Here is a 27,955-nt window from a genome sequence, read left to right as displayed (position 1 = left end):
AATTTCACGATACGGTAATACCTCGGTATGAATGGCACGGTACGGTATTTATTGAATTATTTAAAGGAAAAACAAAACTATTGAAGAGACTCAAAAAAAGTGCTAGAATGTTCAGGTTACCTCAACACTGAACAGATCAATGACATTCAAACAGGAACTTAAATTATTCAATTTTAATAACAAAAATTATTAAACCATGTAAAAAAAAACACCACTCGAAAGGACAAGCCATGAGTGAGATAGAGGTCTCTTGGTGGTACAAGTCAATGTCTCCATCAATCTGAGCAGTGTGCTGTGTTCTGCTGTCCTCTTGACTAAAAGAATCCCCATCATGTTAGTCGTATTCCCAGATTTGTATTTCAGCACAGTCTGGCAGTGCCTGCATTCCCTTTTTTCTGTCACCTTTTCTTCTTTCCTGTTTCTTTTCAGAGAGAAACTGAAATGCTTCCACACATCTGATTTAAAACCCGCTGTAGGTTCGACCATTTTTAGCTCTTTTTCTTTGCCACTACTAGCAGCACACTCCATTTCTGCATTACTGGATCTGTAGCGTAAACAGACCGCAAAGGATGATGGCCACGCCTGGGCTGATGAAAATTGTAGTTTCCGCTACCTCCCATTCGCTCCATTCGCCTGAGCAAACTTTTCACCAAAAGACCTATGATTTTATTGAGTCACAACCACGGTAATATTGAAAGAAATTGCTATTGCGGTATGACGGTATTTACAATATTGTTACATCCCTATTATATAACAATTTTGCAGTGAAACGTCAAGGGCACTTAGCTATAAATCCTAGTTATTTAGGAACAGTTCTGAACCTTCAATTTAGCCTTCTTTGTGTAAACTAAAAGATTTAGGTTGATTCAGGGAATTTTGAATAATGTTTCATCATTTATCATCATCATTTCAATATTTTTATGTTCAAACTTTCATTCACTAGCATTGGTTTTTAGCTTTTTAGACAACAGTTTTAATAACTCATTACTAATTAGCAATTGTTTTAGCTTTGCCATTATAAGTATTTTACTATTTATTTTACACAATACCAATACTCAACTTAAAGTGCAATTTTAAAGGCTTATTTTTTGGGGTATCGGTGATTTTTAAAATTCTGTTGGTTTGGTTTAGGGAAGGGGGAGGGTGGGTCAGTCAGTCATTCAGTCAGTTCATTCCACTCTGGCGGCCCCAGATTAATAAAAGGACTAATGCCTAGTTCACACTGCATGATTCTAGCCTTGATTTTGAGTCGCTGTCAGGTTTTTAAAAATCGCAGACAAATGCCTGAAATCACAGGCAAATTGGTGCTCGTGCATGTGAGTGACAATCAAACAGTGTGAACTATCAAAGACGCGATCTGAGAGAATCGCAGATGAGTCGCTGACACCCGTGAGATATTTGGCGTGCTAAATATCGGAAGCTGTCAGCGATTCAAATCATGCCGTGTGAAATGAGGTCTGATTGAAAATAACATCAACAATCACCAACAGCCAATGAGAGAGCAGCATTCACTAGCGTGGGTACCTGCAGGCCAGCGGGAGGTTGGGGAGAATTTAAAAGCGCTCATTTGCAGGTTATTTGGACCCAAGAAATGGAGGAAAAACTAGCGTAAATTTGGCAGGAGCACCCCTGTCTGTTTGACGTGACATCTGAGCATTATCACAACCAGGTCGAAAAAGAAAAAAAAGTTGAGAAAAAATTGTTAATTCCCTTCAAACCCGGGTGAGCAAATATATTTTCTACCCCATTAAAGGCTTCTTTCTCGTTATGTAGTTAATAACAAAAAATGCTATGTTTTTTTGGTTGTGAGACGTAGTTTGGACAAAATTGTCGCCGATTCTTTCTATAGTAAAGTCGTACAGTGTGAAATCCCCTGTCTCCGATCCATCTTGAAGTGTAAACAAAGCAGCGACGAAACACTAGCCCATATAGTCATGCAGTGTGAAAACATCTGTGACACGATTACTTTGAAAATCATGCAGTCTAAACGTGGCATAAGCCGAAAAGAAAATGAATGAATGAATTTTACTGTTAAATTCACAACTAAATATCCAACAAGGACCAGCTAAATTCCAGCTTGAACTAGTCAGAAACCAACTGTCATCTTCCACAGCACAGCTATAACAGAGAAAAAATTATCAATTAGATTTACTCATATTTTTAAGGTAAGTGGTTGCAAACAATTCATATGGGCTGAATTTAAACAAATTATATTTAATAATGCTCAATTAATTTGTGCGTTTAAATTTAGCCTAAATTGTTTGCAACCACTTACCTAAAAATATGAGCAAATCCAATTAATCGTTTTTTTTTTCAGTGTACCATCTGTTTTCCCCCAACAGTATGACCTGTCCTCAAATCAAGCTGATTGCATAATTGCATAAAAAGTCCAGTCAGTGTTTACTTAAAATAACATGCTCTAAAAACAACTCTGTAAAAGTTCAGTGAGGTGCATATTTAAAGTTGAAACTATAATTTCAGTCGGCAATGACATCGATGAAACGCAATGCAGCAGCAGACTTTAAAAACAACATGGATGGAAAAAATCAGCTGTGCTCAAATGATCAGATGTGCTGATATTAGCTCAGGTCAGAATAATCATATTTTCCGTCATACAGATTCTCTGCACATCTGTTGTTGTTGTCGTCACGCATGCTGCACAGAAAATTAGCACCAGGAATGTTATTATTATTTTTTGTTAACTAGGGATGGTTGTTTATGTATGAAATGCATTATTAAACTAAGGATAAAAGGGTGGAATGGTGACTCAGTGGTTAGCACTGTCAACTCACAGCAAGAAGGTGGCTAGTTCGAGTCCCAGCTGGGTCAGTTGGCATTTCTGTGTAGAGTTTGCATGTTCTCCCCGTGTTGGCATGGGTTTCCTTCAAGTGCTCCAGTTTCTCCCACATATAGGTGACTTGGTAAGCTATATTGTCTGTAGTGTATGTGTGTGAAGAGTGTGTATGGGTGTTCCCCTATATTAGGCTGCAGCTGGAAGGGCATCTGCTGAGTAAAACATATGCTGGATAAGTAGGCAGTTCATTGCGCTGTGGTAACCCCTGATTAATAAAGGGGCTAAGCCGAAAAGAAAATGAATGAATGACTGTATCCACTTCTAAAACTAACGTTACACTCTTGCTTGCAGATACTCTTTCCAAAAACAAAAGCTTAACAGAGGGATTTCAGCTTACTTTTGGATTTGCATCAATAAATAATCTTTATTTTCTTGCATACTTTGTTTCATATCAACAGGAGCTACAGGTTTTCTTTATTTTCCCCAATTTTATATCTTTTTTGTGTTAACTTCTCAAACCAGATACTCCTCCTGAACACAAAAGCTTAAAGGACACCTATTTTTAATGTCTTTTTTGTCTTTAGAATGTGTCTGTAAAGTTTCAGCTCAAAACACCCATTAGATTATTTATTAAACCTTTCAGAACATTGGCATTTGCTCTGAACACACCGTAGCTGTTTTGTGTTGCATGTGCCTTTAATGCTTGTTCTCCCCGTCCATCATTCCCACCTGCCTGTCAGAGTGCGCCTCTATCTCCTGCTGTGTCAGATAAACAACACAGTGACAGACATGAAGGAATCAGATCTCACGTCATGGTTTTTGCTACATTCTTCTATGGCGGGGCGCCACGCTAAAATTGATCCCGCCACGGCTACATTACAGCTTTTCATTCAAAACATTTAGTTGGGATTTTTTTAAAAGCGGGTGATAATCGCACCAAAACGTATTAAAAGGTAAGTGAATTATAACAGCGCAAACTTTTCTGTGCAATATTTGTTTTACCCTTTAAGGTTACGGGCTGACTGACTGACTGGCTGACATGTGCGTGATGCGTGAGGCCAGCAAACACGATGTATAGCCGCTTCACTTTACTTCAGGACACATTAATGTCACTCTGTTGGTCTATTGAAGACATTCATAAATATTCCAAGCAAATGTAATAAATGTTGGAGACATACTCGTTACATAAACGTACCAAATTGCAGTTCAGCAGCGTTTATTTGAGAGCGCACAAGAAGATCTGCGCTTGAACATATTTGAAGGGGCGTGCAAGAAGTTTTGTACATGAGAAGCAACGTTTGTGAGAAATACTACAGTAAGAACTTTCCCAATGATTATTTGATGTATTTGTTGTGGAGCTAATTCAAGTCTTTCTGCGATGATGAGTGACATACAATGTCATTACACGCACACACACAACACGCTGGTTTAACATGGCGTTTTTGCATGGCGAATGTGACAGGATACAGGTTAATATGCACTGCTGTATGCATGTTAATGTACAAAATAAACCTGATTTAACATCCACAAACCGGGATTGAAGCATCGTCTTTAATAATTGTACTGACATGCGGCTGTGGTGATAAAGACGGTAAAATCACTGTATTTATTACAAACATGCCCTGATTTAAAAACATTTTAAACGTGTGAAACTCATTCTTGATCACATTTGATGATGATTGATGATCACAGAGAGCCGAACAGATCTTTTAAACCCAGTTGCTTTGCTCATGTTCTGTCTTGTTGATGTTGATGTCTTGTTGATACATGTTAATACACGACTGTTAATCAATTCGATGGGTGGGGAAACCGCAATCCTACATCACATTGCGGTCAGCCTCAAAACGGGAGGGATTTAGATCTTATTGTAACCTCAGTAAATAAAGAAAAGAGACTTAGGGCCCGGTTGAAAGAGGTGTGCCTGGGCACGGTTCACTTGGGCTTTAGCACGGTACGCTTGTGTGTGAGTGCAAAACGTGCCAAAGCCCGAAACTGAAAACGAGACGTGACTTTTAAGGGGCTGTTTCATATGGATTTATTAATCATTCTTACTGTTCAGTGAACGCAAACTGCCATAGTTTATTAAAGACGAAAACTCCTCACTGCACGACAGCTGCGCGGCTTCAGCAGACCTCCTCATTCCTGCAGCATGAGGGCTTTATGATTGTTTATGAGCGCCAAAAGTGGCGAATCTGTTTGGCGAAATATCTGACTGCGTGTCACCGCATCCCTAAGGACTGTTTGGCGAAATATTTGACTGCATGTCACTACATATCAAACGACTGACACGATATAACTAAAGAAATCTCCACTGTGCTGCTGAGTGAGAGAGTGCTTCTCACTGAACAGCGCAGCAGCGATGACGCAAGCGTGCCGAGGCTCGTTTGTGGTGTGAGTGCGGGCCGTCGGGGGAGACGGGAGGGAGGACAAGCGTGCTTTGGCCCGGTTCGAGGCAACTGTGAGTACGGCCTTATTGTGTTTCTATCAACCCCCCAACTGTTAACACACAATACCTGCTCAGTCCTGTCCAAACCAAGTGTGCCGCAAGCCTACGTTTGAGTGAAGGTTTCGGCCGTTAGATCGCCCCCTGGGGGCTGGCTGCAGTACAAGTCATAAAGCCCGCCTCCTCCGTGTTAATGAAGGAGACTTGAGCCCAAATAAAAAAAAATATTACACTTGCAATAAAATGTCCCGAAAGATAGTTCTGGTCGATTAAGGCACTGGTTATTGTGCTGAAATAGGTGCAGATCTTCATTTTTGTAAACAGTTTGTTTTTAGCAGTAATTTAATGCTGGGCGTGTCATCGTGATTGACAGCTGTGATTGACAGTTTCTCAAAGCGCGGCGTCTGAGCTTCGGCAGGAGACTGAAGTAGACTGAAATGTTATTATTCGATTTCTGTGTTATTTTACCATGACAAAATGAGTTCAGCAGTAAACTATAGTTTCTGACATACATGATCCTGGTGGAACACTGTTTATTCGCTAAGTTCAGGGCTTTTTTCGGGCTTTATTAGTTTGCTGATACACGCCTAGCCACCCAGATAGCAAAACACAGTTCCGGCTAGATTCTCGCCTGCCAGAGACTTATCTCTTAGAGCTCAGACTGACTAATGTTACCTCTGCTGGACCTACTCCGGATGCCTGGACTCACTGCCCGATTCCAGTCCGAGTCAATCGAGCCAGATGCGGCGGCCGAGCGAGCCGGTGCTGCCGCATGCGAGCCGGAATCAGCCCGCGACGCCGCGAGTAAGTTATGCGCTGCGGCCTGGAGCTGGTGCGATTGAATATATAAAACCCTCATATTTGTTAACGTTATTACATCCATTTGTGTTGATATGACAGCAAACGCATGCTGAGAAGTTCGGGGGGCGTAGTTGATTTTACATAAAGCGTTTGATTGGAAGCTCGACTCTGCTCATTTTCGCGGCTCCTCCTCTGGCTCCATCAGACAGTCCTTCTGCGCATGTCTGGCTCCAATTTCAGCAGTCTTTTGCGACAGTTTGTGCCCGTCAAGCAGGCGTTTTGCCCTCAAGGCGTTCAATGGGAAAAAGGGCTGTCGCGTCGTCCATATTTTTTACAGTCATTGGTCCAAACAGCTTACAGTATATGATTTTCATCATAGGTGCCCTTTAAGGGAGGATTTTTAAAAATTATTTATTATGCTTTAAACAGCAGATACATGACAATAGAACAAGCAATATAATGCCAGGATGATGGAAAATAAATAATAATAATAATGTAAAAAAATAAGAAGCAAAACAAACACGTAAATAAATAATTAAATAAAATTCTTACTCTCGAAGAAGGCATTTCTTAATAATAATAACAATAATACATTTTATTTATAAGGTGCTTTTTTTTAAACTCAAAGCGCTACTACAACAGAGAAATCAAACATGCAATAAAATACAAGTATACATCAAAAAAGTTCTAAAGTATAAACACAGAATAATCAAGCATCCAAAAATGCAGTCTTAAAAAGATGAGTTTTTAGCATCTTCTTAAAACTAGCTAGTGTGGAAGCATTTCTTACAGAATAAGGGAGAGCATTTCATATAAGCATTTCTTATAAGAATCCTCCAGCTGGTGACCACCGGAAGCGCCTGCCCTTATATAGAGAGCAGGAGAGTCCCCATTATTGCAGCGCGCGCCCACCTGCTTCATTGATATGCACCGGCACGCGCAGAATATACCGGGAAGCGCCAGAATCTCCATCATTTTCAGGGAAATTATGTCACCGTTATAACCTTCAATCATCGAAGCAGTGACATTTATTTAAACAGCAATTTAGACAGATGCGCGTGCGTGCGTTTCTTGACTTAAACACGATAGCTTTGTCACTCATTCAAGGATATTGACAAACCAAACACATGGGATTTCATGTTAGAGGTGAACGTAGTAATAGTATAGTGTGCCACGTACCCACAGATAGTGCGGCACAATTTGCGTCACCATCAAGTTTTTCAGCACCACGGACAGCAGTGACTCACTCGCAATCACGTTTGTTCTCATGCGCGCGCGCTCACACTGACACGCGCATGCAAAAGCAATATATCACTAACTGTGTTATTGGAAGATAAAAAAAAGACTTATTAGAGCAAATGTGTCGTTTTTAGTGCTTTAACAGGGCCAGTTAGTTGATTCACTTTGTCCTCTCAGCTGCGTCGCAGTGGGCGGGGTGAAAGAATGCGGTATTTTTATGAATGAAATTACGACAGAGGATGGTGTTCTTGCGAGGCTCCTGATTGGTCAGCCGGCGCAGAATCGCCCCTCATCATCGTAGCTGACGTCAGAGGGGACTCGGTGAGGGTATAGCTTGCAGCCCACCGGAGCTGAGTGTTTAATACAGAAGAGCTCCGCGGAGAAACGAGCAAAAACATCGAGCAAGAGTTTCATCTTTAAGAGCTGGATTTGCACCTGCGAGGACTCCCGTTGTTCAGCAGGGCTGAAGATATTTCACAAGATCCTCAGTTGGATGGTGAAGTGAAGACTGGTCGTTTTTGCAATCTTCTACATCTTCCGTAAGTCTGATTTATTCATCTTTTTACTTGTAAGAATGTTGTGTAGTTCAACGTAGTTGTGTTGTTAGAAATTCATTGTGACTATAGACTATAAAGGGAGTATTTTAAGGCATTGCTGGAGCTTCTGTGGTTTACATAATCGTGTATGTGACACCAGCGCTCAAATCTGCTGTCAACTTCAAAATGGTGATTCCCATCCTGACACTCTATGAATATTTAATGAAAGGACCTTTAAGTAATTGTTGTGAGGATTAGTGTTGATGATGATACTAATATAATACACTATAATAAAGTGAGTCAAGCTTATATTTCAGCTTTGGATGCATTTCTGCTTTGGAGGATATGTCATTTGAGATTTTTATTCTGTACTAGATAAGATATCATTATTAAATCATCATTAATAAAATTAAAAAGTAAGAGTATGCACCATATTCTGATTTCTTTTAAATAGAAAAAACTATTAATTTTATTACATTTTAAAATCTTAGAGTGTAGTTTATTAATATACTTCCAGCATCACTACTCTAATCTTCAATGTCACATGATCCTTCAGATATCATTCTGATTCCTGATTGGATGCTCAATAAACATTTCTCATTATGATTAATGCTAAAACCCTTTTTGCTAGATCATGACACAATTTAGTTTCCAAAATAATAGAAATATATTTGATGCTATACCTTTATGTCTTAGTATTTATAATATTTAACTATAAATATTAATTGTAATAACTTCACTTTTTATATTGTATTTTTAATCAAATAACATTAACAAACTCCAACCCTGAAAAGGTGTTTTACAGTACTTTATTACATTAAATTAAATATATATTAATATAATATTAATAAATAATGAGTAAATATTATTTTCAGCTTTGGATGCATTTGTGTTTTGGAGGATTTGACGTTTGGGATTTTTATGCTATACTAAACAAGGCATCAGATAAAATGAAAAACTAAATATATTTTATGTCATATTCTGATTTAAAAAAAAAAAAGAAAATAATATTACTTTTTTATATTAGGATATTTTAACTTGACAGAGTTAAACATTACAAATACTAAGAAATATAGGTATAACATCAAAGATATTTCTATTATTTTGGAAACTAATTTGTGTCATGATCAAGCACAAGTGTTTTCAGCATTGACTGACATCAGGAATCATTTTTGTAGGTTAATGTGACATTGAAGATTAGAGTAATGATGCTGAGATTATATTAATAAATCACACTTGCAAATTAGTTTAAATACAAAAGAGTTATTTTAAATTGTAATAATATCACTATTTATATTGTGTTTTTTACCAAATAACAACGAATCCAAACCCTGAAAAGGTGTTTATAGTATTTTATGACATGAAATTAAACATGTATTAATAAATGATAAGTAAATATGATTTTATTTGTTTTCATAATGTTATTTTTACACAAATACATACATATATATATATATATATATATATATATATATATATATATATATATATATTTTTTTTTTTTTTTTTTTTTTTTTAATTTATTTATTTATTTTTTATTTTATTTTTATTTTTTTAAATGTTCAGCACTGTAAAAAAATGCTGTGTTCCACACAGTTCCCTCACTGTAAAACATTATATGACCAATTTGTCCTGACAACATTATTTTAGAACATTGTAAATTATTAAATGAAGTTAATCATGCTCTAGCTTGCTTTTAAAATCACACAAGTTGTTTTAAGTCCGTTTACCATAATATAAGTTCAATGGACTCAAGGTTAAATTGATTCAGTTTAAAGATTTAAGGCTTAGTGCTTTTTACAGTCCTAACTCAAATTAATCAAGTTACTTAATGGTTTTTACCATTTCAAGTTGATTAAACATAAAACAATTAAGTTGCCTGAAAGAAAATTCAAGAATTGTGTTGTTTCAACTTAAATTAAATAAATTTAATCCAAAAATGTTTTAATCCAATTTACATAAGTAGTTTGAACAAGCACCCCCCCCCCCCCCCCCCCCCCCAAAAAAAAAATACATATACATATGTGTGTGTGTAGGGATTAATAGAATCAGAACACAACATCACATTGGCTTTTGCATTGCCATAGTCTCCAACACTGTTTATAGTGTGCAGCCTAGAGATGTCAGCTTTAATCAGATTGTCATTTCCTGCTGTTCATCTGATTCTGTGTGTCATTGTGAGGTGAGCATCAGGAGCTGAATATGTGCACTAGATTCTGACTAAATCTGCTTTCCCTCTCCCACAGTAATGGACCAGAACAGCTCTGAAGTGGGCTTAGAAGTCATCTTGGCTATGAACCAACTCCTAGACCTCCCGCCCTCCCAAATGCCCCCTAAACCCCTGGAGGCCTCCGTCATGACACCGTGGGACATCACCTTGTGTGTATCCGGAGTGTTGATTTGCTGCGAGAATGCAATTGTAGTGGCCACCATTTTTTCCTCATCATCTCTGCGTGCGCCGATGTTCTTGTTGATTGGCAGCCTGGCATGGGCGGACTTCCTGGCTGGGGTGGGGTTACTTCTGCACTTCCTGTCTCGCAGATGTGTGTATTCCGAAGCGCTTGAACTGGGCAGTGTGGGTTTATTAGTAAGCGCTCTCAGTGCATCGGTGTTCTCCTTATTGGGGATCACTCTGGACAGGTTTTTGTCTCTACATCACGCGCTGACCTACGGATCCCAGCGCACACACACTCAAACGCGCTGCGCCCTGGCCGTCGGATGGACTCTTGCTGGTCTACAAGGTGCACTTCCGGCTTTAGGGTGGAACTGTCTGCATGATGGAGATTCCTGTAGTGTGCTTCGACCTTTGACCCGAGTGCACTTAGCCACCCTGTGCGGTGGATTCCTGCTAACGTTAGCATTGCTGCTGCAGCTGAATGCACGCATCTGCCGGGTCGTGCTCCGCCATTCTCATCAAATCGCCCTGCAAAGGCACACACTCCCATCCGCACGCACACACACCCGCCGCCGGGTACACACTCTTGCACTCATCCTCGCCACATTTGCCAGTTGCTGGATACCATTCGCTTTATACGGCCTCCTGGGCGATGGGTCGTCCCCTGCTCTGTACACTTATGCCACATTGGTTCCAGTGACGGGAAACTCTCTGTTGAACCCGCTGATCTATGCCTACAGGAACACACACATCCAGAGAGTGCTGCGACAGACTGTGTGCTGCTGTCTGCCAAACACACCCAACAAAAACACACACACCCCCAGCGACGTCTGAACTCAGGCAGCTCTGGAAATGATTATTATGGTGCCATATAATAGACCACAGGGTGCGCTCTAAAAATACTGGGTAAAATATTAGGACAGTTTCAATTGTTGGGTTAAACTTGGTCTTTAATTTTTCAAAATTGTATTACTTTATGAATTGACTAGTTTAATACTAACCAATTGAGTAAACCCATTGTTTTAAAAGCAATAAGTTCACTCTAAAAGCATTGAGTTTACTCACTTTAAGTAAAGCAATTAGTTGAGTTGAGGTAAAAAGTGGGGAAACCCATTGCTTTTAAAGCAATTAGTTGACTCAACTTGAAGTAAAACCATTGCTTTTGAAGTGATTAGGTGACTCAACTTTAAAAAAGTGAGTAAACCCGTTGCTTTTAAAAGCAATTAGTTGAGTCAACTTAAAGTAAACCCTTTACTTTTGAAGCGATTAGTTGACTCAACTTAAAAAAGTGAGTAAACCTGTTGCTTTTAAAAGCAATTAGTTTACTCAAAGTAAAACCATTGCTTTTGAAGCGAATAGTTGACTAAACTTAAAAAAAAAAACGGTTAAACCCGTTGCTTTTAAAAGCGATTAGTTGACCCAACTTAAAGTAAAACCATTGCTTTTGAATCGGTTAGTTGACTCAACTTAAAAAAGTGAGTAAACCCATTGCTTTTAAAGCGATTAGTTGACCTAACTTAAAAAAGTGAGTTAACCCATTGCTTTTAAAGCGATTAGTTGATCTAACTTAAAAAAGTGGGTAAACCCATTGCTTTTAAAGCAATTAGTTGACTCAATTTGAAGTAAAACCATTGCTTTTGAAGTGATTAGGTGACTCAACTTTAAAAAAGTGAGTAAACCAGTTGCTTTTAAAAGCAATTAGTTGACTCAACTTAAAGTAAACCCTTTACTTTTGAAGCGATTAGTTGACTCAACTTAAAAAAGTGAGTAAACCTGTTGCTTTTAAAAGCAATTAGTTTACTCTAAGTAAAACCATTGCTTTTGAAGCGAATAGTTGACTAAACTTAAAAAAAACGGTTAAACCCGTTGCTTTTAAAAGCGATTAGTTGACCCAACTTAAAGTAAAACCATTGCTTTTGAATCGGTTAGTTGACTCAACTTAAAAAAGTGGGTAAAACCATTGCTTTTAAAAATTATTAGTTGACTCAACTTAAAGTAAATACATATCTTTTAAAGCGATTAGTTGCCTAACCTTAAAGTAAACCCATTGTATTTAAAACAATTAGTTGACTCTACTTAAAGTAAACACATTGCCTTAAAATCATTAAATAAACTGTGTGTATAATTACAAAAAATAACATGAACAGATTCACTCACTTTTTAAAGTAAAGACAAAATTAAAGTAACTAATTGCTCTTTACAGTGTTGGTTTAGTCCTTATTTTACCCAAAATTAGGTTGAAATAATCCAGCATTTGTAAAACATGGGTGAAAAACAACTTGGCAGTTTTAATAGCTAGAACTCGTAGCATCATGCAGAAAACAGCCAGTAGGTAATAAGATTTCATATTTCCCATTTCAATGCACAGGAATTGGCCTCCAAAGGCAGTATTAGAGATATGAACTTTTTTACTTATTTTTAAAGGGGTAGTTCACTCAAAAATGTAAATTTACTCCCTTTTTGCAAACCTGCTTGAATTCCTTTATTTAGCAAAAGAAGATATTTCAAAGAATGTTGAAAACCAGTAGCCCATGACTTCCATTACAATTCACACAGGTTTGCTCACAGTGAAGGGTGAGTAAATTCTTTTTTTGGGTGAACTATCCCTTTAACACCCAGTTATTTTTCACCCACCCTGTCTTAAACATTTTGTGTTTGTTCCTGTTTGGGGAAATCACTGTGCCAAATCTGCTGTCTAAATGGTGTTAACGGATTACTCTCCATCAATTTATTTAAATATGAAAATGTTTATGTAAATGTGTGTGTCCTTTTTTTACTGAAGACTGCCACTGTATCCTTTTAGCTACTGTAGTTGCCAACTAAAGGGTCCAAGCAGAAACCCTCCTCTCCGCTTACATGTCTCAGATTTGTGCCTCATTTTTCTTCCTCTGAAGTCCAGTTTCAGAGTTTACTGATGGAATCAAAATCATTTGCACTTTACGACAATGACTTGACTTGTTTTTAATGATCAAATTGTCATTTGTTATTCTGACTGATGGTTTTATACGTCATAAATGTCTCGTTTGCACTTACAATGTATAAATGTTGCACAAAAAACTGTCCAAATGAGTGAATGTTTTATTGTTGAAATGATGAGATGTTTTATGGAAAATGTTTATAATGAATAAATTGTAACTTTTGTACATGTTTGTGGTATTGTTGTTTTTATTAGGAGTTCAGATTGTGTCATTTGTATCAAATTCCAATGTCACTGAAGTATTATTCATGATATTGGCTTGGAATCAGGATTATTATGACTAGAACTAACATTATGGTTACTTAAAGCAGGAGTTCCCAAACTTTTCAGCCCACTACCCCCAAAATGACAATGCCAGTGACTCGTGACCCCCAATATCTTCTGAGGTGGTTATAAATACAGAAACCTTGCATGCAATGGCGCACACACACACACACACACACACACACACACACACACACCAATAGACACAAGTCTATTCTTCGTTGAATTTTTTTATGTATGCAGTGGTGTAAAGAGTACAGAAAAATCCTATTTAAGTAAAAGTACCATTACTTGCATAAAAATGTACTGCAAGTAGAGTAAAAGTATCTGTTGCAAATATTACTCAAAGTATGAGTAAAAGTAGGCATTTTAAAAGTACTCAAGAGTAGTGAGTATTACGCCATAAAAAGTCATTTTGCATTTACATGCAGTTTGTGCAGTGATGTGTAAACGTAACATTCTGTAGTGCGTTTAGTAATCTTCCTCTAGTTCCTTCCAACTTTCTTCCATTGTTTGTTTGTTCTGTCCTTCCTTCATTCTTTAATTTGTTCGTTCCTTCATTCATTCGGTCTTTCCTTCGTTCCTCCCTTCATTTGTTCACTCATTCATATTTTTGTTCCTCCCTGATTTAGGTCCTTTGTTCATTCGTTCAATCCTTTTCTTAAGTTGTTCAGTTCTTCCTTGAATCCTTACTTCATTCATTTTTGTCTTTTGTTCGTTCGTTAGTTTTTTGTTCCTTTCTTCATTAGGCCCTTGTTCTTTCCTTCCTTTATTTATTTGTTCATTCCTTCCTTCATTCCTTTGTTCCTTCCTTCATGTGTTCGCTCATTTATCCGTTCGTTTATTCATAATTTTGTTCCTTCCCTCATTAGGTCCTTTGTTCGTTCGTTTGTTCGTTCCTTCCTTATTTTGTTCAGTCCTTCCTTGAATCCTTCCTTCATTAGTTCAGTCCTTCCTTTGTTCGGTCCTTCCTTTAATTTTTCTTTCCTTCCATTTAGTGATTGTTTAAGGAGGCTGTTTGGTGAGTTCAGTCATCATAGTCATCATTAGTCAACATCTTTTTTTTTTTTTTACAGTCGACATCTATTTTCTCATCAGTGACATCCAGTATATTATAAGAATTTTGAACATCTTCTCTGACATTTTTAATCCTAAAAGGTTTGCTGCATTTATAAAGCGCCCATGTGTTGACGTTGTTCAGAATCATGTGATTTACTTCTATGTGCAATTTGATTAGACAGGAATCACAGGACGGATTTTCTACTTTAGCCAATCACCAAAGACAAGAAAGAAATAAAGTAGTGACTGCAGGTTGAAGGAAAGTAGTGGAGTAAAAGTACAGATACTGCACTAAAAATGGACTCAAGGATAAGTTAAAGTACACATTTTAAAACTGCTTAGTAGATTACAATTTCTGAGAAAAATTACTCAATTACAGTAATTTGAGTATTTGTAATTAGTTACTTTACACCCCTGTATGTATGTCAGTGCTGTAAATGGGCCCGAGAGATTAACCTGCTGTTATAAAATCAATCTGCTGCATCTGACGATATCGCTGTCTCTTTAATATAAAGTAATTACCCCAGGGGTCGCAATCCAATAGAACTAGTAAATATGAGCTACTATAGTAACTATATAGTACATAGTAATTATAAATGACTATTTTTTTTTAATTTTCAGTGGGTTATGGATAAAATATGCTCATTCTTATGGTTTATTAAAATATAAATAGATTTTTGGAAATCGCCAGGCGACCCCCCCCCCTTCATTGTCCCATGACCCCTCGGGGGTTCCCGACCCGCACTTTGAGAACCAATGACTTAATGGAAAAAAAAAAAAAAACTACAAAACATCTGCTCAGCAAACAATTTTGTGTTTAATAGACATTTAATAAACATCTAAACGTCAACAGCTCGACTAAAACATGTCTAGCCCAAAACTAGACTAGTCGTCAAATAGACTTTATATGTGTGGTCATTCATTTCTGTTTATTTGATGACTGGTCTAGTTTTGGCTTATTCTTGGACATCCATTAGATTTTTCACCGAAAGTCCAAATTTAGCCATGTTTTAGCCAAGACGACTCTGTTTAGACATCTATTAGACATGTGTTAAAAGTAAATAATGTTTGCTGGGTGCTGAAATAACTCAAATGGAAATCAAACTAGCACACCTGACAAAAGTCTTGTCATCTATCCAAATTTTAGGAACCGTAAATATTAACTTGACTTCTAGTTTATGATTTGGTATCAGAAGTGGCTAACATGAAAGGCAAAGGCCTCTAGATTAGGCTTATTTTACCTGAATAAAATATGATCATGCCTTGATTTTTAATTATTTCATTAGGACAGTACGGTCTGACTTAAGTCTCATCACTGAACAGAAATAATGTCCAGCATAGAATATAAAGTCATGCTGCAGTGGAAACAGAATGAATATTGTGTCTGAATCCATCATGAGCTTGGAGGACTGCATCCATACATCTCTGCACTGACTCACATCACTGATTAATAAAGTCATCTGGAATGGAAAAGAAAGCGTTCTTGCAGGACTCCCAGAGCTCATCAAGATTCTTTGGATTAATTTCAATGCCTCCTCCTTCATCTTACCCCAGATATGCCCAATAATATTCACATCTGGTGACTGTGCTGGCCAATCCTGGAGCACCTTGACATTCTTTGCTTTCAGGAACTTTGATTTGGAGGCTGCAGTATGAGGAGCGCTATCCTGCTGAAGAATTTGCCCTTGACTGATTTCTGTGAGAATCTTGGCTCCATGCAGGTTCCAGTTGGTCTTCTGCTGTATTTGTAATGATTGGGATGCAGTTCAGCAGATGATTCATCAGAAAAAAAATTGGCCTTCTGCCACTTTTCCACATGATCAACTAGAAGTGAAGTCATTATTTGTTGCTCTAACAAGTGGGATTGACGACAAGACTTTAGTCAGGTAGTGCATCTGCATAAAAACCTAATTAAATGATTTTTTAACCAACACAAGTCGATCAAGATATCTGCAATGATGAGATTTACTTATTTATATTAATGTATTATCATTAACATATTCTTAAAAGTTTAATATTATCTATTATAGGTATTATAAACGATATACATCTGAAATTTTTAATTCTCAAGCTCTTGAAAGTGGGAAGATAAATAAAGGATTAAAGAAAATTAATGAATGAATCTCAGCATAAACCATAAACATAAGCAAACTGAGGTCAAAACTTATGAATAATTAAGCTAATACTGATTAAATGATATGCCGACACCAAATTACTGTGGACGAATGACAGGATGGCATGCTGCATTCTTCATTTTCCTACAATAACTATTTATAAAGCTAAAAGACCACCCGTGTGCATCTACAAGGAAACCGGATAACTGGTAACAGTCTGATGCAAGCTCCAACATGTAGAAAAACAGCCTGACAACAGGATATATTTAAGATTTTATTTCAGTTGCTGATAGAAAAAAAATCTCGTAATTATTACCCACATACATCAAAATAAAACAATCCACTTTCTTTGATTTCAAAATCTTGCATAATTTCTAAAACTTTGGCATTAAAACAACAGGCATTATGAAGCAGGCACTTGGGCTGAACATAAGAGAGAGAGAGAGAGAGAAAAGGACTAGTACTGTGCGGCTGACAAACATCGTTCTGTTCAGGACACAAATAAAAGCACTTTTGGTCATGGAGAATCAACACAGACGGCAATGAAACAAATTATTTTATCGTACAAGGTGCGAGAGACAGAAAAGACGTACTATTGAAATATCTGCATTATAAAGGGCGTCTGGCCATGTTTTCAGAAAGTCTTCAGTTGATTAATTAATATGGAATAATGTTAATGGTGAGATTTAGCTAAATCTATACTGATGTATACAGAGGAAGACACGGAAACACACACAAACACTTAAATGCTAGTGTGTACAAACAAACACTCGAACGCACACACACATAAACAAACATACAAACACTCGCATGGACAAACGCTCGAGCACACACAAAACACTTGCGCACACAAGCACAAACGCAAGCACGCACAAACACTCGCACACAAACGCTCACAATAACGTGCATGTGCACACGCACAAACACTAGTGCACACAAGCACAAACCAACAAACGCACGCATGCAAACGCTCGCACGCATGCAAACGCTCGCATCCATGCAAACTCACAATCGCTCGCACAAAAGGTTGCTCGCACGCACGCACAAATGCTCACAAACACAAATGCTCGCACACACAAATGCTCGCACACACAAATGCTCGCACGCACAAATGCTTGCATACAAACCTTTGCATGCACAAACGCTCGCACGCACAAAAGTTCGCAAACACACACGCACAAATGCTTGCACGCAATCGGTTGTGCGTGCAAGCGCCCGAGCATTTGTGTGTGCAAGTGTTTGCGTGCAAGCGTTTGTGTGCGAGCGTTTTTGCGTGCGAGCGTTTGCGTGCGAGCGTTTGCGTGCGAGCAGTTGTGCGTGCTTGAGTGCGAGCGTTTTTGCGTGCAAGCGTTTGCGTGTGAGCGTTTGTGCGTGCAAGCGTTTGTGCATGCAATTGTTTGTGCGTGCAAGCGTTTGTGCATGCAATTGTTTGTGCGTGCAAGCGTTTGTGCATGCAATTGTTTGTGCGTGCAAGCGTTTGTGCATACACAAACACTTGCACGCACAAACGACTGCATGCACAAACGCTCGCACGCAAACGCTTGCACGCACAAACAGTCAGACGACCACACGCACAAACGCTTGCACGCACACACAAAATCTCGCAGGCACAAACGCTTGCACGCACAAACGCTCGCACGCACACAAAAACGCTCACTCCATGCACAAATGCCCGAACGCATGCGCTCACACATATGCAAACGCTCGCACGCACAAATACTTGCACGCACCACACAAACACGCAACCACAAACTCACACAAAACACTTGCGCACACGTACAAACACACACTAGAACATGATCTCAGTTTACCTTTGGCCACATTGTACAGAGCTCCATGCTCTCTGAAACCGGAGAAGGATTAATAACTAAATAATTCACTCTCTCATTTAGATTAGGCCTTCCGGACACACACACACACACACACACACACACACACACACACACACTTTGGCCCGCTTCCTCTTATTTGCTTTTGGCCACACTGAAAGTAAACAGTAATATGAGAAGTGCGAGTCTAACAGGAATGATCTTGATGTGGTTGCACAGGTGATGAAGATGCTTCAGTCGGACCAGTCATCATCATCAAACTCAGACGAATCATCCTCAGAGTCGCTGCACTCCACGGCGATGCGGCGAGACAGAATGGCCGCCACATCATTACCATTGTGATCCCGCTTCTCCTGCTCTCGTTGCTCCTCCACTTTGCGCAGGTTAAACCCTACACACACACACACACACACACACACAATTTCAGCTCAGGCACATTTCAAGAAGCCTTATGTACAAGATTAAGTTAAATGTTTGTTTGTTTGTTTGTGTTAGTTTGTGTTCCTGTATTGTAATATTTCAGTCAGGACGTGCAATATATGATCATGACATCATACAATACATTCTCTGAGGTAATTTACATGAGGATGGAGACATATTACACAGCTTCTGAACTAACAGGAAAGCAAGTGAATGAAAGGGATTTGGATGGCAACTATCAATTACTCCGTTCATATAATCACACTGAAGTATAAATAGCTGGTTTGGTGCACTCTCACTACACACCCAGTCAGCAATCATGATCAGTCAGTAGGGGGTGTTTTAGATTGCATTTGACCACATGTGGATTTACTCTACAAAAGTAATCTGAACAAACTAAAGTGTTTTCAGCTTCCCCTGGAAGTAGTCAAAGGTGGACAAGCTCAAAAACACTTTGTTTAGTGTTGTTCATGACGCAGTATTGCTCATGCATGACAAATTAGTTTTTGTTGTTGTTGTTGGCTTCTGTTTCATTTTTTTAAGTAATTCATATTTTAATTGAAAGATGCATTATTTTGATTTAAAGTGACTGTAAAGACAGTTACAAAAGGTAAAGTCAATTGACTGAGTGATTTCATATACAGATACAGCATAATGCAATTTAAGCGTCTACTTAAATGTTTAAAACCTTTTTGGTTTTTTACCTTTTTGGATAATAAATGGGACTACAAAATCTAATGTTGCAGAGAAATGTTTTTGACAATTGCCAAGAATCATAACAATATTAAAGATCATGTTCTATGAACATATTTTGTACATTTCCTACAGTAAACATGTTAATATAAATCTCCACTTTTGATCATAAAATTTCTTTAAACTGTCAGACTCTCAGGTCTCAAGTATTGTCATATTTTAAACCATTCATCACCTTAATAAATCATTAAGAGGAAAGCTTTAAAAATAATAATAATAATAATAATTATATATATATATATATATATATATATATATATATATATATATATATATATATATATATATATACACACACACATTCTAGTTTGAAAGGACATTTACCACTTTGTTATCCAGGGTCAATAAGGATTATTTTTAAAATAAATTATTTTATTTTTTCACATTTCTTATCAGTAAATATTGCCTGCAAACAAATAGGAAAACACAGTGGTTTGCTATACAGTGTATTTTGCTATACATACATACACACACACACGCACATATATATATATATTTATACATTTACACACACACACACATATATATATATATATATATATATATATATATATATATATATATATATATATATATATATATAATGCCTTGATTTTTTTCTGCAGTAACTACATCTATCATCTAAATGACATTTCAGTTGTTTATCTGGGCTTGAACAAGCTTTAAAGAGTATGCAAGTGTATGTGATTTTGTAAACTTGACAGAAGGTCACTACAAGGCTTTATAGTCCAGGGTCAAAAATGTTGTTTTTTTTTCTAAATAAATATATTTTTATATATATTATTAAATTATATTTTACCATTACAAATTTTCTGCAAACAAATTTTTAAAACAATTTTAAGTTCAATATTATTACCCACCTTAAGCAATATTTTGTCTGATTGTCTACAGAAAAAAACAACATTATATAGCGACTTGCCTAATTACCCTAGTTAAGCCTTTAAATGTCACTTTAAGATGAATACTGGTATCTTGAAAAATATCTAATCAAATATTATGTGCTGTCATCAAAGCAAACATAAACTAAATCAGTTATTAGAAAGGAGTTAAAAAAACTGTTATGATTAAAAATGTGTTGAAAAAAATTTGTTAAATAAAAAAAAAAGAAAGAAAAATCTTTTTGTTAAACAGAAATTTAGCAAAAATATACAGAGGGGGTCAATAATTCTAACTTCAACTGTATATTGTCAAACATATTACATTTAATTTCTATTTAAGGGCTGGACTATAATCCCCTAATGGAGTATTAAAATATATAATGTCTGGATTTCTTCTGCAATGACTACACCTATGATCTAAATGACATTTCAAGAGTTCATCTGGGCTGAAACGAGCTGTAAAGACTATGCGAGTGTGTATGCTTTTGTCACCTTGACGGATGGCTGCGAGGAGGTCACTGCGAGCATCACCGGCAGCTGGAGCCGGCTGAGCTTTGGGTGCAGATGGAGCAGAGACTCCTGCTGATGGAGGTGGACCTGGAGCAGAGGGTGGAGGAGGTCCTGGAGGTGGAGGCCCTGGAGGAGGCGGCGGAGGTGGAGGAGGAGGAGGCCCACCAGCCATGGGTGGGGGAGGAGGAGCTGGGATACTCAAATCCATGGGCGGTGGAGGCGGGATGGAAACAGCATTGCCGGTGAACGGAGGAGGAGACGGAGGCGAATCAAAACCTAAAGGAGGAGGAGGTGGGATCATCCCGCCGGGAGGTGGAGGCGGTGGAGGAGCCAGAGGAGGAGCCATAGTCGGACGGCCTGGGGAAGAAGGCATAGATGGTGGAGCTGGAGGAGGATGGCTGGGGCTTAAAACACTGCCACGCTTTGTATGTGCACCACCAGATTCATTATACCTGGAAGAGAGCAAGCATTCGTCAGCTCTGAATGCATCAACAGTCAACATGAAATCAACATATACTTTTCTTATTTTTATACGTTTATAGTAGTTCTTCTTTTAAGCAATGCATCTGTGCACTTCATTATTTTCTTTAAATGTATTAGCCCACATAAACAAGGCTACACTTTAGTTGAGGTCACAATTTACATCATTAACAAACCATTGTAACGTACAGTCCAGAGGAAAAATTCAGTTATGACGTCTCATCTAAAAGACGGCGCTCACTGAGCAGTATAGAGTCCCTGTCACTATACTGGGGTATTAGGACCCGCGCACACACCACATGTTGGGTGCCCCCTGCTGGCCTCACGAACACCACTTCTGGCAGCAACCTAGCTTTCCCATGTGGTCTCCCATCCAGGTACTGACTGGGCGCAGCCCTGCTTAGCTTCATTGGGCGACCATGTGAGAGTTTAGGAGAGGTAGCTGCCGGCTTATGACCCCTAGTGCCAGCAAGTCTGCCATCTTACCTACCAAGATGCTGGCCAGAGCTAGAGTTGTCATTTCTTCAAAGACATTATTTTCTAATTTTAAATGCATTTTATGTGGATGTACATCACGATGGCGGAAAAATTAAAATCTTAACTTCTGTTTCATGGTGACTTTAAATGAGAGATGCCCAAAGTAAGGCCTGCGAGCCAAAATTGGCCTATTGAAACCTTTGATTTGGCCCACCATCCCATCTGAGAGGAGAGGTAGTATGATGGAGAGGGTTGAGATAAATGACTTTACCACAGAGATCGTCATTTCGAATTTGACGTAACCTTTTTTTGTTTGTTTTCTTGCTGAACTACAAAAAAGCAAACTGAAATGAAATGTTTCAATTAAATGAAAAAGATGTTTGAAAATTATTTTTTAAAAATGTAAATATTGTCACTTGACGGATAGAGAACTATGCAGAAGACATCGGCAAGCAAATCAGGGCATAAACCAGTGTAATTCTGTTATAAATTAGATCGTTTTGTTTTTACTGTAATAAGTTCATTATATAATTGAAAAAATACTGTATGAGTTATTATAAAGCAAGGTTTTCTAATCATTTTTAAACATTATTAAATAAATTAGGGAATTACCCATGTTAAATTTCCCCACCTTTATTTACCTTCTGCCCACTAGCTTCAATCAAGCTTGGTTTTTGGCCCTTCATAATAAAAAGTTTGCGCACCCCTGCTTTAAATCATGATATAAGTCATCTTATATCTATATACAGTTGAAGTCAGAATCATTAGTCCCCCTGAATTATTAGCCCTCGTGTTTATTTTTCCCCCAATTTCTGTTTAACGGAAAAATTTCTGAACACAATAGTTTTAATAATTAGTCTCTAATAACTGATTTATTTAATCTTTGCCATGATGACAGTAAATAATATTACAATAATATAGAGCTTAAAGGGACATTTAAAGTCTTAACGAGGTTAATTTGTTTAACTAGGCAGGTTAGGGGAATTAGGCAAGTTATTGTATATTGAACGTTTGACTATCGATAAAATATAGCTTAAAGGGGCTAATAATTTTCACCTTAAAATGTTTTTTTGAAAAATAAAAACTTCTTTTGTTCTAGCTGAAATAAAGCAAATGTGAAAATTTTCTTGCTCTGTTAAACATCATTTGGGAAATATTTAAAGGGGGCTAATTACTCTGACTTCAACTGTGTACATGTTCTCACTTCATTTAGAACTTCAGGGTCAACGTTTGACTAAAATAAATATTAATAAAATATGGAACACTTTCCAAAAACGAATGATTACAGGTTTAATATTACATTAAATAATAATAAATGCTAAATAAAATGCATAATGTAAACATTTTACTTTCCAGAAAGCAACTTTCTCATGATGCTGTTAATCACGTTTCTGTCTACATCTTCAAAAGCGTGTAATATTGCGCTCTTCTAAATTATGAAAAATTATTAACATAAACAATGTATTTTGCAACAACTGGAACTAAATGATAGAGCAAAATATGAAACAATTGACTTATTTTATCCATACGAGTTATATCGTCATATTGCACAGCCCTACTCAACAACAGGGAAAGCGTGAGCTATTTTAAGACACTCACTGCGTGTCTGCAGGTGGTGGAGGTGGGAAATCCTCCTGCGCTGGAGGTGGGAGAGGAGAGCCGGGATCGTAGCTGTAGGAGTTAGTGCTTTGTTCCAAATAACTATCAGTGTGCATGTAGCCATCATCACCAGAGCCAATACTGCCGTTCAATGCTTCTGAAGAGTTGCTGTTAGAGAGACATTAACAATAATGTTAAATGTATATAGACATCAATGATATTGTAAAACACTTGATGAATCTGAAAGCTGACAATGCAGAACATAAAAGGCAGGAAGGCAACAAGGCATATCTGAATCTACTGATCCACATATCCGGTGAGATACCTTCAATTTCTATTTAATATACAGGGCTCGAAATTAACCTTTTTGCTTGGTAGCACCGGATCTCCTAACTTTAAAAATTTAGGGGCATCAGCCAAAATTTAGTTGCACCCACCAATTATAAGCACTGTTGGTCCACTTAAAAAAAAAACAGCCAATAGAGTTTCGTTTTCATCACAAGGGCTTAATTTGTGCCTGAACACACCGGATCTGGAATCTCTGAAATGTGATCCGGCAGCTAGTTTTTCTGATCCCCCTCCTCAACCGCCCTTCTTCCCTGTCTGCTATTCACTTTCACTTTCTTCTGCGACTCACCAACCCTCTTCACTACACCCCTCTGCCATCAAACACACAGACACTAGAGAGCATTTGATTGGTCAAGATTTGATGAGAACCTGTGGTTCATTCTTCGTACGTGGATTACTCAGTTAGCTGGATTTGGTTAGTGACGATTTGACATAATCCAGGATCGTTTCGTTCTTCAAAGCTGATCCGAGAGTTGTTGTCATAGCAACAATTCTGCTAGGTCAAACCTGATCGGGAGCAGGTTCAATGCATATAAACAGGATTAAATCGGCTCAGTTTAAGCAAAGATAATAAAGAAAGTATGTTCAGAATTCTGATATTTTCTTACAGTAGTAGTTATATACACTTGGGGAAATGGTAAATATTTTTAAGCTATATATATATATATATATATATATATATATATATATATATATATATATATATAAGTTATAGTTATTAATAAAATAAATTAACTTATACATATTAATAAAACTTATGCAATCTGCACCCTTGAAATGAAAGTACAAAGACTGCCACCTGGTGGTGCAAAGAGAAAACTTATTGATATGAACTTTTTAGATCGCTTTAGTACAAATTGTGTATAAAAAAAATGCACAATATATGACTTTTTAAAATCAATAATACATTTATGCAGTCATAAACATGTTTTGACAGTTAATATGCCAGTGATTTGATGCTTCACAAAAGTTGCAGACGCCTTTACCAAAATCAAAATGCTTTTGTAAACAACCAGTTATTCTTTACAACGATTAAAAAACCGGCTACTAGAATAAAGAAAATCTTTTCTAAATGTAGAACTAAATACATTTATTTGCATTGAAATACATGATGAATACTCTTGACACATGAAAGTGTAAAGCCTGCAGCTCACAACAAATGTGGAGTTATTGCGTGTCATATTTAACAAGCCGTTTACTGCTAATTTGATGTAATTTTGCTCACATGGATAATTGAATATTAATCAGATGATGTCATTACGCTGCTGTGCCGTCAGCCAATCGCTGCATTGCTGATCATGATTTCAAGGATCGATAGATCAGTCCTTAAAAGATCCAGGATCTGCCAAATCATCTTAGATCATTTAAGCGAGGTACGAAGAACAGACCCCTGAAGTATGAGGTGACAAAACAATGAATCATTTACAGGGCTCGAAATTAACTTTTTTACTTGGTAGCACTGGTGCTCCCAACTTTAAATATTTAGGAACACCAGGAAAAAATTAGGAGCACCCACCAAAAATGAATGAGCACCGCTGCAAATTGTATATTATATGTTACATTTTACATTAAGTAGACATTTGCGCTGAGTACGCAGTAAATGCAGCACATCGAAATTCAGTGTACTTTTCACTCTTCAGTCATTTGCATTCCCCGCGGAGTGATTGTTAGCCAATATGAACCAATATAGAGGCAGGGAAGCGATTCAGCACGTTTAAAAAAATGTTAATAATAAAAACAGGTCGCACTACAACCATTATCTGCAGTCGCACAAATGCTCCCAAATTTAATATGAGGTTGCATAGATTAAATTTCAGGCGCATATGCGACCAAAATGGTTGCAATTTCAAGCCCTGATTTAGGCGGAAATGGCAAACTACAAGCTTTACATGTTTATATCAGTTTTATATCTTCTATATATTTCCAATATTTTTATTGCATTTTTTCCAGATATTATACAAACTTACAAATGTGTATGAAAAATAGAAGTCCTATCAGCAAAGGGATGACATGAAATACATGGCAATAAAAACAAGAAATCTCAGTTTTGTATCTTCTAAACGCAAATTTTGGAGCACACTAGTTTATAGATATCCTTGAACATCTAGAAAACGTCATTTTAATTTCACTGGACCTTTAAATTCAGCATCTGGCAGAAAATCATGCACCTATGCAGGAATACAGTAGGTATTTATTATAATTACCCCAAGGCATCGGTTTTGGGGACAACAAACTCCGCCCCCATTTTCTGGCGTTCCCATTCATCTTTACGGGTTTTGATCTTCCGAGGGTTCAAGTTCCTTCGGTTAACATTGTCATCTTTCTTCTTCTGCTTGCGGTAAACACAAAAATACGACAACACACAGACACGTTAAAGAAGCTGGCCTCTGGAGGATATTTTAAGGTGATGTACTTGCACGTCTCACCTTGTGTTTGCGTTTCTCTTTTATAATGTCCTTGGTATCTTGAAGCATTTTCTCTTTCCAAAGGTCAAAGAAGTAAGACGGATCAGTGTAAAACTTAAGAGCCTCCTTGCCATCCTCCCTGGAAAACATTTCCGACAAAATTTAAGTTAGGGGTAAAAAGAAAAGACACCTCTATTTTCTGTAATTAAATCATTTAACAATTTTTTGGTATGATTCATAGATAAACAAAACAAAAACAAAACAAAAAGAAAACACAAGGTCTGTCAGTAGGTGACAGCAAGTCTTAATGAGTCAATTAATTCAATTAAATGATTCATTTAAAGTCAAAGCACTGACTTCATGAAAGAAACAGTGAATCCCCGACCTAAATGACTCATTCAAAAACATTAATTCAGAAATTAAAAACCTCAGTGTTGCTTTAAAATGTTCAAATCTTTTGCTCCAACTTGCATTAGATCGGTTTTCACTGCAAAATCATAATAATAATGATAATAACAATAACAAGACTAAATTGGTACCCAAATTGTCACAATTCACTCCTATCTGGGGTAATAAACAATTTGTTTCTGGTAATAAGGACGGATGTTTGCATAAAGGATTTGTGTGAATATGGAATTTTACTTTCCTTTAAGTTTTTAGTAAAGTTTATTTATAAACTAATTTTGATAGGATCACATGTTTTTAATTGCTTGCTGCTGGTCCTGCATTATCCAATTTATGATTCACCAATCAGACTATTCCTAAGCCACTATACATACCCTAAGTTCCATATGACAGCCATCTTTATTTTGAAGAATCCCCCCTTCCACCCCTACTCCTCCTCCTTACTTGGGTGGCACAGTGGCCCAGTGGTTAGCACTGTTGCCTTACAGCAAGAATGTCACTGGTTCTAGTCCTTACCAAGCCAGCCAATGTTTCTGTGCGGAGTTTACACGTTCTCCCCGTGCTCATATGGGTTTCCCCCGGGTTCCTCTCACCGTCCAAAAACATGCAACTAAAGTTAATTGACTAATCCAAATGGACACAATGGACATGCTCCAAGTAAGTAGTTCTCTTTTAAAAGCAATCTCTATCTGTTCAATAGCTACTAGAGCAAGGGATTTCTCGAGATCTACCAGAGCTCAAACTCCTCTCTCGCCTTGCAAATGAGAGGGAGCCCCGGGCTCGAGGATCTTATAAGCTCAGGGCTCTCTCGTGAGGACAACATGCCAAACAAGCTTTATAATCAAGTGTGAACTCTTGAATGTAAAAAATATATGGATCCTAAAAAAAATTTCTTTAACTACCTTCAGTTAAAGGGTTACATGTCGTCAAATGAAACACAGATTGGTTGTATAGCATCTTTATCAAGTTTAGAGGAAATAACTATCCACAATTTAGAAGGAAGGGGTTTTGTTTCTATGTATTACAATGTTATGGTCACACATAGTACTGAATCAACACTGGAAAAATTAAATGCCGTAAAAAGAAATATGCAAGTAGATGTAGATGAGGCAGACTGGAATTATGCCAGGTTTAAACTACTTCAATATAAATGGTTAATGAGAATGCACAGTGCATCCGGAAAGTATTTATAGCGCTTGACTTTTTCCACTTTTTTTATGTGACAGCCT

General features: G+C 37.4%; 2 protein-coding genes across 3 annotated transcripts in view; one reads left to right on the top strand and one right to left on the bottom strand.

The window, feature by feature from the left end:
- wasf2 (WASP family member 2) overlaps window positions 1–27,955 on the bottom strand; it is a gene marked incomplete in the record, with an annotated part of 185,745 nt that overhangs the window by 148,968 nt on the left and 8,822 nt on the right. The window contains 5 exon segments of the mRNA NM_001328190.1: window positions 18,571–18,842; window positions 20,995–21,464; window positions 23,569–23,736; window positions 26,121–26,245; window positions 26,343–26,460. Of these exon segments, the coding sequence (NP_001315119.1) occupies window positions 18,685–18,842; window positions 20,995–21,464; window positions 23,569–23,736; window positions 26,121–26,245; window positions 26,343–26,460 (1,039 nt within the window).
- Window positions 7,631–13,351, top strand: gpr3 (G protein-coupled receptor 3). Of its 2 annotated transcripts, XR_015945242.1 has the most exons (3): window positions 7,631–7,816; window positions 10,060–11,339; window positions 11,384–13,351. XR_015945242.1 is itself a non-coding variant. In NM_001082915.1 (2 exon segments), a coding segment is annotated over 1 exon segment (981 nt). In that variant the 5' UTR covers window positions 7,660–7,816; window positions 10,060–10,061.

Source organism: Danio rerio, chromosome 19 (assembly GCF_052040795.2).
Source record: "Danio rerio strain M-AB ecotype USA chromosome 19, GRCz13ab, whole genome shotgun sequence".
NCBI classification, from domain to species: Eukaryota; Metazoa; Chordata; class Actinopteri; order Cypriniformes; family Danionidae; genus Danio; species Danio rerio.
Note: the sequence above shows the minus strand (reverse complement) of the source record. Positions and strands in the feature narration are given on the sequence as shown.